Source organism: Emys orbicularis, chromosome 23 (assembly GCF_028017835.1).
Source record: "Emys orbicularis isolate rEmyOrb1 chromosome 23, rEmyOrb1.hap1, whole genome shotgun sequence".
Classification (NCBI taxonomy): domain Eukaryota; kingdom Metazoa; phylum Chordata; order Testudines; family Emydidae; genus Emys; species Emys orbicularis.
In genome coordinates this window covers 7,505,171-7,521,865 of record NC_088705.1, presented here as the reverse complement: position 1 = coordinate 7,521,865, position 16,695 = coordinate 7,505,171, and the positions used below count along the sequence as shown (strand labels likewise).

The 16,695-nt window shown below is 44.8% G+C and overlaps 1 protein-coding gene across 1 annotated transcript in view; it reads left to right on the top strand.

Moving 5' to 3' along the window:
* The window catches only part of FNDC5 (fibronectin type III domain containing 5), a 28,796-nt gene extending 17,385 nt beyond the window's left edge, over positions 1–11,411 (top strand). Inside the window, exons 3-6 of the mRNA XM_065421838.1 lie at positions 33–231; positions 2,893–2,982; positions 8,365–8,498; positions 11,370–11,411. Of these exons, the coding sequence (XP_065277910.1) occupies positions 33–231; positions 2,893–2,982; positions 8,365–8,498; positions 11,370–11,411 (465 nt within the window). The remainder of the gene's footprint in view (positions 1–32; positions 232–2,892; positions 2,983–8,364; positions 8,499–11,369) is intronic.
* Positions 11,412–16,695: the final 5,284 nt, after the last annotated feature.

Genomic DNA, 16,695 nt, shown 5'->3' with positions numbered 1-16,695 from the left:
AGCTCCTGTGCTTTCCTGCCTTGGGCTTGCAGAAGAAGGATGTGCGGATGCTGCGCTTTATCCAAGAGGTGAACACTACCACCCGCTCGTGCGCCCTCTGGGACCTGGAGGAGGACACCGAGTACATTGTGCACGTCCAGTCCATCAGCATCCAGGGCCAGAGTCCAGCCAGTGAACCAGTCCTCTTCAAGACCCCCAGGGAAGCCGAGAAGCTGGCTTCAAAGAATAAAGGCAAGTGTGGGCGAGTTCTTGCATGGCCCCATGGGCTGCCTCAGAGGCAGGGCAGTGTTGCCCAGCAAAGTGGGAAACAGTGCCTGTTGCATTCAAAAATAAGACCAGCCGAGCTAAATGCAGGCAGGGCTAAATTCGCTTGTTGCAGTCCCATTGTAGTCAGTGGGATCAGACCCGTGTAACTACACACAGGACTGGGCATGGGGGATGTGCAGACGTAACACATCGGCAAAGTGTGTAGTGTCCTGGGACACACAGGTTCTAGAATTTCTGTTTACATTCTCCATGGGTGTTTGTTACTGGCCCATAGAAGCGTTTATGAGACCAAGGCTAAGGCTCAGGAGTTGGGAGTTCTCGGATGGTGGAAATACTGTGACAAGACCTGATCTCTGGTAGGTTCAGCTCCCTGAGGCAAAAATAGAACGTCAGTGGAAAACACCAATACAGAGATGAGATCTCGGCCTAATCCTCAGCCGGTGAAAGTTGGTGTGGCTCTGCTGACTTGGAGCTATGCCAGTTTTCACCAGTGGAGGACCTGGCCCTCATTGTTTATTCAGACTCTGCACAAATGCTGGGGAACAAACAAAAAACCGAACAATTCACGGGTGCCCGTGTTAGTGAAAGTGCCTGAAGATGACATGATGGGGTCAGCCATAGGAGTGCTCCTGGCCTCACCTGCCCCCTGAAGTCACTGGCAGCTTCTGCTGATCTCTCACTCTCTCCCCATGACTGGGGTGGGGTGTTCTAGAGGAAACTAACAAGGGTCAGATTGGAAACCGGGATGTAGAGGGAAAATCCTCCTTCTTTCATCCCACTGCCTCAGGCCATTCAGTCCCCTATACCTGAAAGGCCAAATTCTGAGGTGAGACTGAGCCTACGGGGAGTGATGGCAATGTTATACCTTGAGATGGCTCCCTAAATGTGCATGTTACACCAATTTATGTTCCTTCAGACTCAGCCCCTCCCACTGGTGTGCAATTCACCCCCCCTTTACATCACCTCTGAGTCAATGCACTGGGTCTAGCCGAATGTGAATAAGTCTAGGAGAGGCTAAGCTGGTGTAACTCATGTCAAGAAGCCAGAAGTGAGGTGTGCAGCATGGAAAGCAACTGACAGGGTGGAATAAGGATGTGTAAATTAAAGGAGGCCGTCCCTACTTTCTTATTGCATCTTCCAGCTGCTGGGCAAGCAAGTTCCCTCAGCCTAGATTCCCTTAAACTCACACCAGTAAGTGGGATAAGCAGCACTAAGAGTTTAAATGAGTGTAGAGGAATCTAACGCATACCAGCTACACATCTCAGACTGCAGTCTGAGACCATACTAGTGTCCAGACTGGGGTACTCCCTAATGGTAAGGACACAAGAATCCTTGCTGGTAATGTGACTTTTGTATATCACATTAACCACAGCAAGCCCGGCCTGTTTCAGTAAAATAATGCCTAGAACCCCAGCCGCTAGTGCTGCCAGCACTTGAATCTCCACTGCTCTTTCCTCAGGGGGCAGCTTAGAGGCAGAGGGAATGAGGACTGTTCTCAGGACTAGTGTCTGGCAGGAGCATGCCAATCAGCCTAGCAAATGAAGAGTGCCTGGGGAAATTCTTGGTCTGACTCTGCACGCAGTTTGGGACAGAACTCCTGGGGATCCATGCCAGGGATGCTGCAGCAGCATTAAGATGAGGCTGTGAGAGACTCACTAAACCTCCCTGCACTTGGATTCTAAGAGACACCAATGGATATCCTGCTTTTTTAAAATCTGAAATGTTTCTGCCAAATCAGTTACTGCCAGTCAGGGGAGTGCTTTTTAATTTGTCCCTTCTGAGCAGACATCCAGCCAAAATCAGATGGTGCCAAGGCAAGTCAAAGAGATGTTCTGCAGCAGCAAGGCACTCTAGTGAACAGGGGTCAGGGAGGAGCAGGAGTCCAGGTTATAAAGGGTTACTAGATGATTAGGTTAGGCCAGATTGTATTGCAGGGTTCTCATCCACGGTTCCTAGGATGCTGTGAGTTCTTGACTCTTTCTGCTGAAATGATTTGGAGCCTGTCAATAGTGAATTGCTGTTCATCTGAAAACACTGAGAAGAGCATTGTCTGCTTCCCAGGAGATCTGAACTGCAATCTTCTTGGTCCTTCGAGGCCAGGGCTGTCCATTATGGCTTGTGAAGAGGTACTACTCATTCCTGCATCCCGCAGCTCTGCTGAAAAAGATTATGCCGACCCTGCATACTACAGGGCATAAATCCTGAGCTGGGCGGGCAGGAATTCTGCCCAGACTAGTGATGCGATGGCTAGAATACACCGTGCGGAGATACTCCAGTGATGGGTGCACAGAAAACTCCAACAGAGAGAGAAAGGAACGGGGATGCTAACAGCTGACTGAGGCGTGATGACTCTGAACAATTCATGCTACTTTTGAACCTTGTGCACTCACCGTCCAAGCTGGGGCACATAGTTCAACGGGTGTCCAGTGAGAGATTTTAATGTGGTCAGTTGGGGTTTACATTTCCAAATCTTCCAAGGGGTTTTCAGATCTGCAGCCGCCCAGTTTTGCTCACTAAATATCGGTGAGTTTGGGGGGAGGGGAAGGAGCATGTGAAAGGAGCAGGCAGAGTCTGACTGAACTCATTGCACAAATGGAACTCATTGTCTCTCTCTCCCCTGTGCAGATGAGGTGACGATGAAGGAGATGGGGAAGAACCAGCAGCTGCGAGCTGGGGAAATTCTCATCATTGTCGTGGTGTTATTCATGTGGGCAGGTTGGTAACAGTCCCTATGACAAAGGCATGTAATGTCCCAGAGTCGTGTGTGTGTGTGTGTGTGTGTGTGTGTGTGTGTGTGTGTGTGTGTGTGTGTGTGTGTGTGTGTGTGTGTGTGAGAGAATATACACCCATGATGGCCAGGAAGAGATATGCAGAGTAATCCCTACCCCTGCCCCCTGTATACAGTATTGCACATTTGGATATAAGTGCATTTCACCTTCCTCTGTAGCATCAGGTATTGGCGACTGCTGGAGGCAGGATACCGGACTGGCTGAAGTAGTCTCATTTAGTACAGCAGGAGGTAGTATAATGGATTTAATGAATCAATTGTCTGATCTGCTGCGGCAAATCCTATATTCTCAATCCTTCCAGAAAAAAAAATTGATGGTAATCCCCTTAACCCCACACCAGAATCCAGCCCCTTCTGTTTCATTAACACAACGCAGCGCAAGTGAAGTGTGCCACTGTCACTATATCTGGCCCATTACATGCCTGCAGATCACACACAAGCCAATAATTCTTCTGAAGAGGTGTGGCAATATTCTAAAGACAAACATCACAAATCAAGAGTGAGTTACAGCCTCCTGTCTCACTCTCAAGCATCCGTCATTCTATATTTACTAAAACCCACGTTTGAGATCTAGTACAATGATTGAACTGTTAAAAGAACAAATGATCTGGAGCATTCAAACATAAAATATCAGGTCAGCAATGAACCTGAATCCTTTTAAAATCTGGTATAAGAATAAAAAGAATTGTTTACAGGGCAAATTTCCCACACATCTGAGAGCAAAACTGGTCAACTCTGTACTATTATCGATGAGGCTATGGAAAGGATGAAGACTCTGTGAGCAACCAATCTGCAAAGGTCTATGAGTGGTATAGGATGAAACTGTACAAGGAAATGCCCCAGTCTGAAGAATTTGTGTGTGTGTGTGTGTGTGTGTGAGAGAGAGAGAGAGAGAGAGAGTCACACTACAGAGCTCCAGTGACATCAGCCTAAATTAGATGATTTAATGGTCCCTTCTGGTCTTAAAACGTATGAACCTATGGGTGGGACAGGCCAAGGGCAAGGGGGAAAAGGGTAAATTTGTAGCAACGACAAGCAAGCTAAATGCCAAAAGTAGCTGCTGAATGCACAGCACTTTTTAAAGTCCAGCCACGTGTTTTACCTAAACGTGGACTTAGGAACCTAAACCCATTTTTGAAAATCGTGGCTTGATCTTGCAGACCTCATGCAACCAAAAGTCCCATTGATTCAATGGGAGCTTTGCTGCATCAGGGCTACAGGTTTGGGGCCCATCTGATTTAAAAGGTAATACTGTAGGGTCAGACCCACAGCTGTGGCTGAAGAGCGCTTGGTGCTGTGGCAGGATGGAGCAAAGATCCCCTCTGCACTTTTTCAATCCTGGAGCACTTTGCAGTGGGATTGGGCCTAGAAGAGTGCCCACGAGATTTCCTTAGACAATAGTGGCTTGGAAGGGGCCGCTAACAGGTGGGTCAATAAATCATAGAAGATTAGAGTTGGAAGAGACCTCAGGAGGTCATCTAGTCCAACCCCCTGCTCAAAGCAGGACCAACCCCAACTAAATCATCCCAGCCAGGGCTTTGTCAAGCCGGGCCTTAAAAACCTCTAAGGATGGAGATTCCACCACCTCCCTAGGTAACCCATTCCAGTGCTTCACCACCCTCCTACTGAAATAGTGTTTCCTAATATCCAACCTAGACCTCCCCCACTGCAACTTGAGACCATTGCTCCTTGTTCTGTCATCTGGTACCACTGAGAACAGCTGAGCTCCATCCTCTTTGGAACCCCCTTTCAGGTAGTTGAAGGCTGCTATCAAATCCCCCCTCACTCTTCTCTTCTGCAGACTAAATAAGCCCAGTTCCCTCATCCTCTCCTCATAAATCATGTGCCCCAGCGCCCTAATCATTTTCATTGCCCTCCGCTGGACTGTCTCCAATTTGTCCCCACCCTTCCTGTAGTGGAGGGCCCAAAACTGGATGCAGTACTCCAGATGTGGCCTCACCAGTGCTAAATAGAGGGGAATAATCACTTCCCTCGATCTGCTGGCAATGCTCCTACTAATGCAGCCCAATATGCCGTTGGCCTTCTTGGCAACAAGTGCACACTCTTGACTCATATCCAGCTTCTCATCCACTGTAATCCTCAGGTCCTTTTCTTTAGAACTGCTGCTTAGCCAGTCGGTCCCCAGCCTGTAGCGTTGCATGGGATTCTTCTGTCCTAAGTGCACGACTCCACACTTGTCCTTGTTGAACCTCATCAGATTTCTTTTGGCCAAATCCTCCAATTTGTCTAGGTCACTCTGGACCCTGTCCCTACCCTCCAGCATATCTACCTCTCCCCCCAGCTTAGTGTCATCTGCAAACTCCACCCTGGCATCAAAATCCTTCCATACAATTTAAAAAAAGAAATAAACCACCCAGGGAGCTCAGGAAAGCAAAGAATTCCCCATTATGAGTTTGAGATCAGATCTTCTCCTGGTGTAAACTGGCATAACCCCTTTGAGCTACATCGGTTTAGACCAGAGGAGGAGCAGGCCCATCTGTTTTAATCTAGCAAATGTATAAGGAGAGTGCACCCTTACTCCTTTGATCAGCAGCCAGCACTATGGCTTGCCCAGGTTGGGATCAGGGTGCCATGAGTTAATGGAAAAGAAAGTTTGTGCTTGTTTGTTTTCTGTATAGAGCGCCAGCTTCCTCTGGCCTCCGTTCAGCAGCTGCCTCTGCTGCTGCTGCAACATAAAACATTCATGAAACAGCACGATGTTTTACTCGTGAGCCACATAGTCACATTGGTCGGGGGAAGATATTTCAGGTGAAACAAGGGAACTGGCATGCAAGGACATTTACGGTAAAGTAGCTTATATAACCCATAAAGTACAGTTGGTATTTACTCCCATTGTCCTGATCATAGGAACATTCTACATACATTGTGTGTGCAGAAAAACTGCTACTGTTGGAAAGAAGCCAACCAAAGCTAGAGATGTGTGGTTGAGGGGACAATCCCCAGCTATCTTTCAAGAACATGCCAGGGGGCTCACAGGAGAGGGTAAAATGTGTCTCCCTTTTGCTCAGGTGTTAGAGCAATGTGTGATAGTTCTGTCCCTTAACTGTTGAAGGCTGGAGACTTTCCCTATGAAATAGGGATTCTGGACAATGGGTTCATTCTTCAGCTGTGCCTGAGCTCCATTCAGTCAGGGATTGTGAGAGCTGAAACCCCTTCCCCCTAGCCATGCCATCAACATGCTCCCTATGCCCGTAGCTGTAAAAGGGGGTGGCATAGTCTGCTATGTCAGTTCTGTGCCACCCTTAGATTTCCTCATGCTGGGGGAATCCTCGACTGACTGCTGAAGCTGACTTTACAGCCCCTTTGCACGACTTGAGCAGGATCTGGATCGTTGCCTGGCTTTTGTAAGACTAACCACCTTAACATTCTTATAATTTTGTGTGTGCGTGTAGTTTCTTATTTATTAATAAAGCCCTGAAGATTGATAGGGTTTGAAGGGTTAAATCGTGTCCTCAAGAGACAGTGGGCTTAAATCTCTGTGGTGTAAATTGCTGACTTCAGTGCAGCTGTGTCAAATTACACCAGCAGAGGATCTGGCCCATTTATGCTAAACTCAGCTGAGATGGGATTCCCCTTCCCCGCCCCCGAGATATGAGGAGATGAAATCGAGTCACAAATCTGAGATCTGACAACAAATTTTGGTGGTTAATAATTTAAATAAAAAGGGAGGGGGCTTAATGGTGTCCTGTCTTGTTCCCCTGGATTCTTTCCAACTGTAAGTGAATCCAGAGGGACTAGCAGCAACCAGATAAGATTCATATATAATTTTTTCCACTGGAAAAATCTTGAGTTCACCATGCATTGGTCCCTGCTTTCCACAGGGTTAGATTGGGTTCCAGTCACTGTCTCCAATCCCTGATCCTTTAAAATAGTTAGATAAAGAAGTTACTGTCTCTGCGCATTAAGAGCTAAATCTCCTACCCTGTAAAAATCATTTGGGGGGTAAAATAATTAAATGAGATAGCTAAAAAGGTTTAATCTAGACAAGTAATTAAGCTTCATCTTCTGAAACTCAACTCATAATGTGAGCACAGAATTGTCCAACATCCTGAAAGAGGCTTGTAAATTCCCCTTCTAGACAAAACGACTGCCATTTACCAAACGTGGGTGGGTAAAGAAAATCTCACTGGAGCTGATGAACTATTTACAAAGTTTCATTCTGACCATGACTTTTCCCAGCCCTGTGGCAGAGTCATCTGAGACTCAAGTGTGGAATTATTGGTGAATGGAAACTACAGTTAATCTGAATGTACATACATGTTCACTTTATACACTAAGCTTCTCTGATGACCCAGTGCAGTGGGCATGACTTGGTGTCAAGACCTGGGTTCTAGTACTGGCTTTGCCTCTATCTCGCATCTGAAAATGAGGATGATGATACTTTTATGCAACCGTCTTCCCATGGCTGACAATTTGCTTGCATGCAAGAAAGAACTTGTATAACAGCACTACCTGGCGACAACTCCCATAACAACACCTATCACTGTTAAGTGCTTTGTGACTGACAGATGGAAAACTCTATATACATTCAGAGTATTATTGTTATGTGAGTTGGATCCTTTTCCAGTAGGCAAGAAGCAATGACCTTATCCGTTTCCCTTCCTGCCACCTCTGTTACTTTGCGTTGGAAACCGGCAGGTAGAAAGGTGGTTATTTGGTCAGAACATAACACAAAAGCCGCTGTGAAAGACATTTTCACTCTCTTCATTTGTCATGGCTGCCCCTGCTTTGTTCTCCACACCCCTAAATGTGTGGGAGGACATTTCCGCTGGCAGCTCATCCTGCTGTAGCTGTCATAAATTTGCAGATGATGTCCTGCTGAGCAGGAGACCCTGGTTTGTTTCATCAGCAGGCAGACACGGGTCATTCATCACATCCTCCAGCTCAACTGCACCCCTCTTTGCTTCAGAAAAAGAAAGCTTTGAGGGCGCATTTCCAACTAATGGGAATTCCAATATGCCCCTGTGCTTGCAAAGCAAAGGTCACACTAAACCTCCTGACATGGCCAGTGTAAACTGCTATCCAAATGGGAAGCTTAAAACATTTGTCCTGTTTAATGAAAGGGAAGTGGGAGTACAAGTAATCTCCTGACCTTGTCTGACTGGGTTAGAGTGGAATTTGGCACTGTGAAGGAAGCAGCCAGAGCCCGACGAGTCGTATTCGAAAAGGATCTTTGGGACTTGGTGTCTCTGCCACAAGGCGCACAGCAGCAGGCTAATGGGCTCTGATCATTGCAGGTTCCAAAGCCCTGGCTCATTCATGTGACCTCTAACACTTTTTCCTGTTAGGAGTGATCGCCCTGTTTTGCAGGCAGTATGACATCATCAAAGATAACGAACCAAATAACAACAAGGAGAAAGCCAAGAGTGCGTCTGAGAGCAGCACTCCGGAGCACCAGAGCGGAGGGCTCCTGCGCAGCAAGGTAAGATGCTGTCGGCACACAGTGGGGGATGAGGCAGCCAATCAATTTCCAGCTGGGTTTTTGCTGAATTAACCTGAAAACCAACCTTCTGTTAAGGATCCCAGCTATAACATTCTCTCTATTGGGCCCATGTGTAGAAGTGGGTCCCCCCATGACAAGGGAAACAGCATGGCTTGAAAGTACAACTGCAAGTCAGGATCCTGGGTTTCATTCCCAACTCTAGCACTCACTAGGTGGCCTTGGCCAAATCACTTAATCTCCGTGCCTCAGTTTCCCCCTCAGTGAAATTAGGGTAATAATATCAACCCGCATTTGTAAAACATTTTGAGATCTTTGGATGAAAAGTGCTGTATTTGGGTGATGGACTATAATCTGAAAGGGGGGAGCCAAAACTGCTATATTCCGAACCGCACAGCAGTGATTACAGGTCAGAATGCTAGTGGCAGAGGGGATGTTATGGCTGTTCTCAGATAACAGCTTATCAGCTGTTTAAGAGAAGGAGCTGCTATGAGGTTTACGATATGTTGTGGCAAATGACATCTATAATGTAACTAGAGTTGGGCAAATAATTTGCACCAAATCATTTATTCAATTAATTTAACTTTTTTTCCTGTTTCCAAATTGCTCAGGAGCTGATCCTAATTGTCTTTCATTTATTTATTATTTGAAATTATTCACTAAGGCCTGGTCTACACTAACCCCCAAATTCGAACTAAGGTACGCAACTTCAGCTACGTGAACAACGTAGCTGAAGTCGACATACCTTAGTTCGAACTTACCGCGTTTCAGACGCGGTCCACACGCGGCAGGCAGGCTCCCCGTCGACTCCGCGGTACTCCTCTCGCCGAGCTGGAGTACAGCAGTCGACGGCGAGCGCTTCCGGGATCGATTTATCGCGTCCAGACCAGACGCGATAAATCGAACCCGGAAGTTCGATTGCCAGCTGTTGAACTACCGCGGTAGTGTAGACCTGGCCTAATTCCCATTCCTGCTCATTTTTGAGCAGTTCATTGTGAGCATTCAGAGTTCGAGCTGTGTTAGTTACTTCTGATTAGGCACATGGGTCACATGAGACATTCCCTATTCCCTCATTGGATGGGTGAAACGCTGTAGAAGCAGGTGGGAGACGTGAATATGGATGGTTACGAATTCAAAACTCTGCACAAATCTTCTACAACAGCCATCCCATGAACATTTCTGGCAACAAAGACACTTGCTAGGATGTTGTCAGAAAGTGGATGCAGAAGTGGCTTGAACGCAGCCAACAAGAATTGGAATTTTAAGAGAATTTTAGTAGAGCAGGACTGTCTTTTTGTTGTGTTTGTACAGCACCTTGCACAGTGGGGTCCTGATCCATAGCTAAGGCTCGTAGGCACTACCGCAATACAAATAATTCAAAATTTTATTTTTCTTTTACTATTCACCCAGCTCTAAGCACAACCCTGATTTCCCATGAGATTATAATCAAATCTGAAGGCTTATATATTTATAGGCACCACTGTTGAAAATGAGACTTCGATTTTACATCACAATATGAAGAGGCCTGTGTCAAAAGGAGCTGTTCCTGCTAATTCTTTGAAACAGGTTATGCAGAACCTCACCAGGATCAATTAAGTATGGCATGGGCAAAGCCTAGAGCCTGAGGATAACTCACCAAGCAACAGGTCAAGGCTCTGATCCCGCAACTGACTGTGCGGGGCTCACACAGAGCAATACTGAAATCAGGGGGGTTCTGTGTGGGCAGAGGAATCCCTCCACAGCCAGTAACTTGCAGGATCAGGGCTTAACAAAACAATAGCAGAGCTCTCTCTGTGAGCTGCCAGTTCAAACATGCCACTTTCTTCCAGATTCAAATGCTTCCCTCCACTTTAATTTCTATAGTCCTGGATCTCCAGGATGATTGGTGGGGATACCCATGGTTTGGAAAGTGAGCAGCAGCTCCGTGTTTAATTCCAGAGAGAGAAGGAAAGGGCTAGGGATGCAACCAAGCTGCCTAACACTTTCTGTCCCCTTGGCTCTACGAATTTTGATGACACTTTATTTCCAGACTGCCCTTCTTGGTGATGAACTGGTACAGTTTAGGAAAAGGTGCTCAATATTTTGTTAACACTGCTGTTGTTGGCATTACTCCTGTCACGGTTCCTTCACCCTGCCCAGTGCAGGGGCAATTTACGACAGAGTGACAGCCTTAGCGCTATGTTTCACGATCCTTCTGTAGCCACCCACAATCCCTTGGGATCAAACATTTGCCCCAGCAACATTGAGCAAGCAGTAGATCCAGCTAGCCTGTGGGGATTTTGCAGTTGTGAACCCTTGGCTTTCCCTGGGTGGGTTGTACACCATAACTGGGCAGCAGGCTGCCCAAAGAAATAGGATAAAATTCTGATCTCCATTCGCTGGAGTAACACTGGCGTAAACTTCATTGATAGCATCTGAATTTGAGGTTCCAGGCAGTTTATGTATTTCAGAAACAATGCTCATGATACTAAGTCACACCATCACCATAACATACCCCTGGATTACTAGGGGCCAGTTTATCATTGTTCTACCCCTTGTGTAATCAATTACCTTTGTGCAAAGTGGGAGGAAATGCTAATAAAGCAGAATTATAGCATTTTGCACTGGTGTAAACAGTTGCACAAGGTGCAGGCTGATAATAAATTGGGCCTCTAAAGTCCAGAGTCAAGTACTCAGACTGTTTCTTTGCCCAGCAGTTATAGCCAGTGTTAACACCAGCCCCACCCCATTTTCATTATGCAGCAGGCGACAGGACCATTTACAAATTCACCACTGCACGGAACAAATCTCTGATGGCTTTTCCTTAACAATCTCTACATTTCTCCCTCTTTTCCCCCTCTCCCCTTCTTCTAGTTTCCAAAAAACAAGCCTTCAGTGAATATCATCGAAGCATGACAGCCTGCCATCCGATAGATGGACTCCATTTCTCGCTCTCCCTCTCTGCTTCTGAGCCCTGATGACTGGGGAAGTGAAATACTGTTGGAGCGGTTTGGAGAGACCTACTGGTTGTCAAGTTCTGGCAGAAATCTCCTTGCCCTTGCTCTGCAAAAGACAACTGGAGAGAGAGAAAAAAATCCTGGAAAAAAAAACCCCACATAAGCCACTGTCTGAGAAGGAAAAGCTTCTGTGAAACTGATGCCTCAGGCGATTCTGTATCGGACTCACAATTCACCCAGGCTGTAACAAATCCCAACAGACTCATCTTCCACCCTCCCGCCTCCTCTCTCTCCTGGAGCGATTTGCCTCTCTTTGGAGATCACAAAATCTCATTGTATTTTGCTTCACTGTCGCCGCGTGTTGACAGCATCAACATGGGCTCAGGCTGCATTTGCCATTTCTCTTCAGAGAAACGAGAAAGAAACAGTAGACAGTGGCAGAGAAAAGGATTGTGGCTGCTGTGTACTCTAATCTCACTCCAGAGCACTCATGTGTGGCGTGTAATACATTTTGCAGGTGGGATTTTTTTGTATGTTTGTTTTTAACAAAGGCACATTACAGTTTCCACCTGGATGGTCACTACTTTGCTGGCTGCTCTCCAGTTGAGATCTGCAGCACTTGTCTCTATTTTTGCCATCTCTCCTATTCTCCAGTGCTGTAATCCACCTTAGGTAAGCAGGGTGGAATTCAAAACACTCTGGGGCACAGACCAACAGAGACAAGAAGCCAACTGTTGTTTTGGTTCCAGGAGAACTTGGACCATTTCTTTATGATATTTACGACTGGGCCTGACTGATTCCACCTATAGTGTAACAAATGGTCCTTACAAAATGTAGCCAGTTAGTGGGGGGAAAAAACAAAAAACAAAGTCATGATGATAATGGTTGCTATGCAAGGATACTAGGTTTCTAGTGCTGACAGCTATCCCATTCACTTCCAAGGGATCCCTGCCCAATGATGGCCAAGGACACTCCCTAACTAGATACTTCTTTTACTGGGGTTCCAGTGAGTGGATCTGGTTCTTCTTCCACTTCGTATCTCCACTATTCATCATGACCCTGTATTGCCAGGTGTTTGTTAAGAGTCCCTCCTAACTCCTCCGGAAATGTGGGGAGGGAAGGGAGGAGTCTCCTCTAGTTTAATAACTGCTTTATGTTCATAAGTTGACAAGTTCCCTGTGACCTGCAATGTTTTAACTTTTTTAAAAATTTTTAAATTTTAAAAATATTTTTAAATTAATTTTTAAAAAAAAAAGTTTTTTAAAAAAAAATTTAATTTTTATTTTTTAAAAAGTTAGATTTAAAAGTTTTTTTTAACTTTATTTTAAAAAAATTTAAAAAAAAAAAAGATGGGTTGGCCCAAATAGGATTTAAATCCTCCCATTGCAAACAAATTTGCATTCAGGCAAGACAATGATTCAAAAGCCACTGCAAAGAAACAGGTTGGTAGTCACTGAGTTTAGACCTCTTTCCCCTTTGATATCCATTAGCCTTTCTCAAGTAGTCAGTCCAAGAGAAAGGCACTGGGAGGTTTGCATGCAGAGGCATTTTATAAACAAGGGCTTCCCCACTGCCAGTTACACGGAGGGGGCCAGCCCCACCCATAGTTTTCTAAATTGGATCCTTAGCCAAAAGCTACTCCCCACCACCAAGAGGGAGAGGTCAATACCTCTGATACAGTTGGAGCAATAACCACTTTTTAATGTACAATAAAAGATTCAAGGCACATCTTTCCTTGTAAATACCTGAGTTTAGGGATGATTCCTCTTGGCCTACACTGGGGCAAAATGCATGAAATAGAAGGTGGGGACCTTCTACCCAGAATTGAGGGATCATGAATTTAGCTGTTTTCTCCCTCTCCCTGGTTGCAGGCAGCAGTAAAGGTTCAATGGGGGGTTAACTTTGATTAGGCTGTGGGCTAAGGTGAGCAAGAAGCTATAACGTAAGTAGAGCCACAGCCCTACTTAGTCAGTAGATGTCTACAGGAATGTCTCCGGCTTAGTCATTCAGAATCCATAGCCTACCTATAAAGGAAGACTTAGAACAGATGGTATGGCATGTACAAAATGATAAGAGATGTTCTGTCATAATCTTAGTGCAGACAAGCAAATAAGGCCCTAAACTCTAACCTAGCTGCTGCTGCGGAAATTCAGCCTGGGTAATTTATCAGGGTGATGTTTTTTATACAAAAAATGTTTCTGGGAATGCAGAGAACATTCCCTATTTTTGAAAGTAATTGTTATTGTTTCCTAGTGACAGGTTTTTAAGCTATTTCTATTCCAACAGTGATGCACTTGTTGTTCGTTAAGAGATGGAGAAATTAAAATGTGAGGCATAGATGCTTGTTCACAGTTAAGTATTCAAGCCATGATATGGCAGCTGGCAAAAGGAGTGTATCATTATGCTCCATAACTGCAGGCTTTAGAGGTAAGGTAATAATGCTATTAGCGAGAAAAATAAATGTAGGCTAGGAAGCAAATCCACTTGTACCAGAAAGGAATTCCAAGCTATCAAATGCAGCTGACTCTCTTAATGCAGATGTTTTCAGGAACTATCAACTGAAGGGATTTAATAAGAATATACTTTATCTAAAGAGGTGCTACATAAGGAAGGGAGAGAGAGAGATAGACACATATAGGCCCTTTTGAAAATTTTACCCATTTTCAAAAGCAACTTAGGGGCTTAGAAGCCCAAGTCTCATTCAATGTAATTTAGGCTCCTACGCACTTGTCACTGTTGAAAATGGAATGTAGGCATCTAAGTCACTCAGGCACTATTGAAAATTTTACTCTTAATCAGGAAAAAGACATTGCATTAAGAAACAAACAAGCATTAAAAAAAAAAAGAAGTGTATGATCTGCAATCACTTAAAGGATGCCCAGATTTTCCAGTGTGATTTTGCTTGCAAAGTGTTTGCAAAGTGTAATTTTTGCGGTATACTAAGATGCAAGCAGGAGTGCACTAGAGTGAAGGGATTCCAAAGAGCCCCGCAATAAGTGATTTTCCACTAAACATAAAAAACAAAACAAAACAAAGCAAACATCCAAATGGCTCTGCGGATGGTGTGCAGTCGCTGGAGACTAATTCAACTGATTTCCAGGAACCAACTATGCATAGTCGAAGTGCACAATAAAGGAATAAGAGAAAACTACCTCCGGGCCAGCGTATGTCTAAAGTTAAGCACCACTTGCTTTATTTCTTAAAAGCACAATAACCCTGTGCTTATAGGCACTAATTTAGTCAATATATTCCCCCACATGAGGGTTCAGTGAAACTGTACCACAGAGGGCGATGTGGAATAAACACTTCAATGCAGGGCGTCCTTCCAATTCACAATCGTAACTGCCATCAACTTCTCTGTCACTTCCCCCATACGCTAAGAAACAGCACAAACTCGGTTCCCTCATTCCTTTAAGAAAAATTAGAACATTATGCATTTTAAACAAACAGTGAATTAGAGGAGAACACACCTACATGCCTGAAAGTGTTTGTAGAATCTCAGCTGGTGGTAACTTCCTGGAGGAGATGTGAATGGGGAGAAACAGATTGTTAATTCTAGTATTTGCCTAAGATATTAAAGGTCAAGTCATTCAAAAGTGTATATCACAGCAGCACATGCATTTCAGAGATATAAGATGTGGGCACTCATATGTATCGTCAGATTTCAGTTCCTAGCAGACAAAGAGGGAATGGAGTTCATTCTGCATGTTGTGCCATATGTAATTTCCTCCAGATTTGCAATAAGGCTTACCATTACAATGTCCTAAACTATCATTGATTTGCCTGTATAGAGACCACTAACAGACAGGCAAGCTATCTACATGTGGTGAATTTTCCTTGTTTGTTAAAGCAACATTCTGATCGACAAAATCACTATGTTAAAAAGTCATCTACTTTCTCCATGGCTCTCCCCCTGCTGTGAATTCAGTCATATCCACTGACCATACAGACTAAAATAAGCATTTCCCTACTTTTTAGTTCTCTTAGCCCACCCACCTATGAGAAAGTGAGCTGGATTCCGTTCTGGCTCATGCATCACCATCAGTTCTGTTTAACTAAGTTCCAACTGCAGAACCTTTATAATTAGTGACAGAGCCAGGAAAGGCACAGCTTGAATTTCGGATCCCAGATGGAGTCACAGGGCTGGCAGCTAGAACAGCCATCTTTTTCCTTTCAAGCTGAATGAGTCTGATGTGGAGCCACAGAGAGAGACAGTAATGACGGAACCTCGTGATGCCATTTTACACTTTTCAGCATATCACCGTCCTTTTAAACTGATAAGGAGAAACTCACTTGAAGCAACCAATTGTTAAACAATGTATTTATATCAACAATACCCCTTTCTCAGCTGCTGTAACTGACATTACAGTACATGCCCTTAAATCAGATCAGATTCCCTTGACTTTTAAACTATAGGGAAGTGAGTGGTTAAAGGAGGGAGTTTATCAACTTTTACGTCAGGTTCTAGTGCACATTTTATGTCTGTCCTTTTAAAATTACACTGCAGCAAAAAGATTTGGCAGGAAGCTCCGATCAACTGCTGAGAGAGAGGAGAACAGCTAGAACTTGTAGTTCGTTAGCTTTTGGGGTCATCGTTGTCTTGCTGTTGCTATTAAGAGTGCAACACAATGGTGAATGCTCTTACTAGAATTGAAGTTGTAAAACATTTAATCACAGGGCTCAGATCTTCGGGGTGGGTGTGTGTCCAGCACAATGGACTACTCCAATCCTCATTGAGGCTACTGGGCACTACCACAGTGGAAATAATAGACAGTAAGAAGGTCCCTACCTATATTCCAGAAGTGAATATGTAATTTGTCCTGCCATGAGCATTACATATACAATCTCTCTTTTTCTGCCCTTGCAGCACCTCTGAGGTATAGTATGTACAGTTATGTTGAAGAATGAAATCTTTAGCAATAAGACTGACTGTGAACCTGGAGTCTGTAGAAAATGCAAAGCTGCCCTGTGGCACCTCCAGTGCATGTGGGAGAAACATTAAGATCACAAAACACAGATTCAGAAGGAAGTCCCCACATCCGCCTACTCTTCTCCAGCCCAGCAGAGCCAGCCCTAGACACAGCACATATTGTACAGACACCACCATCTTCTCAAGTGAAAGACCTTGCAATGTGTTTCTTGTTCAGAGCCACTTCATGTTCTCAGCATGGCTAACTGGTAATAGAATCACTGCTTTAAGAAAAGGCTAATATAAATAGTCTCCTGACTGCTGTGTATAGTTT